Source organism: Haplochromis burtoni, unplaced genomic scaffold (assembly GCF_018398535.1).
Source record: "Haplochromis burtoni strain Fernald_Lab_line unplaced genomic scaffold, NCSU_Asbu1 Contig_884, whole genome shotgun sequence".
Lineage (NCBI taxonomy): Eukaryota > Metazoa > Chordata > Actinopteri > Cichliformes > Cichlidae > Haplochromis > Haplochromis burtoni.
The window spans coordinates 35,908-39,372 of record NW_024583245.1 but is presented as its reverse complement, the minus strand read 5'-3'; the positions used below and the strand labels follow the sequence as shown (position 1 = coordinate 39,372).

Here is a 3,465-nt window from a genome sequence, read left to right as displayed (position 1 = left end):
ACACACACACACACACACACACACACACACACACACACACACACACACACTTTCCTGACCATCAGGCAGAATGACTTGGATAAGTGTATAATTATGGGATGTTTATGACTGTGTTCCATCAGTTGGTGACGGTTTTACAGTTTTTTACCTCGAGAGCAAACAGAAATATTTTGACATGTTTAGCTCTCAGCTGTAAATTTGAGTTTTTCTTCCTGATGTCCATACTGTAAAGATCATGTAGACAGGTAACGTGGCGTGTATGACGTTTGTTTAAGGAATCAAAATCTTTCAAACTGCAGTCAGCTTGTTGAAAATGAAAACACTACTACACCAGAGTGACCTGCACAGAAACAAACAGCCAGCGTGTTGTTTCTGTGCACCAGGAGGCAGATGACAATATATGTTGGGAGTTTTAAAGGAACGAGTGGTAGAAGAATATTAAAAGTGCCCAGTCCATTTTTTAATCCATCTAGCCATCCAAGAAGTTGTCCACCAGTTTCAGATACAATATACTCTGTTACATTTACTTACATTTACTAATGTGTGTATTAGGTGTGACCATAAAGTTTTCACTTGGAGAAAAATAAGATATCGATGGCTGATTGCCCTTCCAAGGTTATTCTTTGACATTTCCAGCCTCCAGTAGATTCCTAGATTATTAACTAGCCTGCACATCTGCCTCTGGAGTGTACTCTGGGTCTCCATCAGATCAGAAAAGGACAAAAAAGCTAACTTTTAAGTTGAATTTCATTTTGGGATAGAGGGGGAAATCCAGTGAATGCAAGAAAATTGTGTTGGTGTGACCAAAAAACCCCAACACATTTCCTGCAGCTTCACTTTCTCTTTCTTTGAAACAGTCAAACTCCAGGCTGACAGTTTCACCTGTGAGGAGCTTCACTGCACACAGCCTGGTGAAAGCGTCTTGCATCTATACTGCTGGTGTAAGATAGAGACCGAGCTATCGGCAGCGTTTTTTATTATTCTAATTAATAAATATTTTTTATGCTGGAAAATCTATTTTTCACGTCAGTGATTCCTGCAGAAAATAATTAGTTTTAGGCACATTTTAACATCTTATGATTGTATTTTAAAATAGGAGCATGACATAACAAACTCACATCAGCCACCCTAGTGTTGTAAAAAACAAGACTCGTACAAGAACCTGAAGAAAGGCAGTACAACAGAAACATTGTGTTGCTTCTCTTATCAGGTTGCAGTGAGACTTCTCACAGGACGGTCTGTAATCTCACAGGGTTTATAAAGTGTGTTCCTGCATAAACAGACGTTTGCAGGTACCAGAGGTAGAACGAATCGATGATTTTGTTTAAGTGAAGTGTAAGGGGGAAACATATAGGGAGCGCTTGTTTTTCTGCTGTAGCTCAGAAGCGAAGCGATGAAAGCCGTTGTCAGGTTTGAACCTGGGCGAGGGAGGGGACACAGCGCTCACAGCTTCGTCTCTCTGTAAGAAGAAGAAGATGTTATTCCCCACGGAAACATTTGTTGAATCAGACACTGTGTGAGTGTTTGTGCGCATATCTCTGTCTTTCTACAAGTGGATAATGTGCAGAGCACAAAGCTTCAAATGAAATCTTTGCATGCGTTTCCTCTTTAAAATATGACAACTAAAAAGTCCAGAAATACGATGCTGTTAGTCCTCATGGAAGCATCATTATTGCACTGAGTGTTTTGGAAGTCTGCCATGCCATATGTTCCTGCTTCTGTGAGCAACTTGAGGACTGTTTGTCTCTTTTCCACACTTTTCATTCTATACGCCGTCTGTCCTTTTCATCCAGGTGAGCCTGATGCACAACGGTTGGCCAGTGATTTCGGCATTTGCCGGGGACCAGGACGTGACGCGTGAGGCAGCCAGCAATGGTGTTCTGATCCAGATGGAGAAGGGAGACCGGGCCTACCTCAAATTGGAGAGAGGAAACCTAATGGGAGGATGGAAATACTCCACCTTCTCAGGCTTCCTGGTGTTCCCCATGTAGAGAGGAAGAGGAGGAGGAGGTGCAGGGATGGAAACAAAGGAGGACGAGCTGGTGGAAGCTGGAAAGCAAAAGGAAGATGACGAAAAGGCAGGTGGAGGAAGAAGAAAAAGGACATGGTTAAGATGGGAGGGAAACATGACAACAGACTTGTGTTTGGGACGCTGCAGAGGAAGGATGAGATGTTAGAGAGATATGAGCATGATGTGAGAAAGTTACAGAGCCGGCACATGAGAGTGTACGGTCAGCTTCTTCACTTTGCTTCTTCTTTTCATCCATCCTTTCATGCATCCTTCTCCTCCCTCTGTTTCCTCGTGGCTTGACTGCAGCTTTGGACAGCCAAAACCTTTTCTATACTCTGCTGACAGATCGATCACTGATATGGTCCAGAGTGTTCTGAAGCCCACGTGTAACCCTCCCTCCTGTCCCCACAATCCCATCATTTCTTCATCGATCACCATCTGCATAAGCTTTGACCAATATTACTTGAGCAACTATTCCTCGCTAACCCCAGTTTACTGTGCCCATATGTGTGTTTGTGTTTTTCTCATGCTCGACATAAACGCCACTGATTTTGGATCAGCTTCTTCCCCTGAAGCCAAACTATACTTTTTAGAGTGTAAACAGTAAAGTCTGATCACAGAATCAGGGGCTAACCTTTTATTTATCATCATAATCACAAGCCTTTTACAATAAATGCACCATTTGTTCTTTAAACACACGTCTGTTTCTCCTCTTCATTATATTTAGCACGTAGCAGGATTCAGCTTTGTAATGGTTATGGTTCAGCACTTGTAGCAGTGGGGTCAAGGTTAGGAAAACATGGCTTAAATACTTTGCTGTGTGTGTTTAGATGACAACATTTTTCTACAATAAACTGAAGTTTTTTCTACACTCATCCGAGTGCCCCCACCCCACCCACTAATACTTGTGGTCCATTAGTAGGCAGTCATTAAACTTGTATACAAAGTGCAACTGGGGAGAACAAAAGTCAGTAGAAGACAGAACAGTTCAGTTTAATAAACCGTCTCCACTCTCTAGTCAGGTACTCAATACTTCTCCATCAATCTCTGGTGTCTATATCTAATGAACCGAACACTGATAGTCAAACAGGAAGTAATACTTTACTTTGTTCCTCCACTGTTTTAATCACGACTCTGAATCAGGCTTCTGTGCACATGTCCTTTCACCCGTACAGTCAGTCTGCTTCCTCCCTGTCACTGCTGCCATGTTTTAGATATAGTATCTCCATGTAGGATCCCTTTTCTCTCTTTAACTATGCTGTTTACCCACAAGTGCAGGTTTGGCTTCCTTTTAGCACACCTCTGTTATTCCCTCCATCCTCCCTTCCTCATGTGTGTACTTTATCCGCTGCTGCTCATTTGCCTCCTAGCACGGATCCTTTCCTGCTTTTCTTCAATGTGGACTGTGGACAATGAAACAACCTTCAACTTTACAAAATTATATATATATATAT

At 42.3% G+C, this 3,465-nt stretch overlaps 1 protein-coding gene across 1 annotated transcript in view; it reads left to right on the top strand.

Annotated features, from left to right (window-relative positions):
• Window positions 1-3,442, top strand: part of LOC102293573 (cerebellin-1) — a 28,573-nt gene extending 25,131 nt beyond the window's left edge. Inside the window, exon 3 of the mRNA XM_005950947.3 lies at window positions 1,794-3,442. Within this exon, the coding sequence (XP_005951009.1) occupies window positions 1,794-1,991 (198 nt within the window). The 3' untranslated portion in view covers window positions 1,992-3,442. The remainder of the gene's footprint in view (window positions 1-1,793) is intronic.
• The last annotated feature ends 23 nt before the right edge of the window (window positions 3,443-3,465 follow it).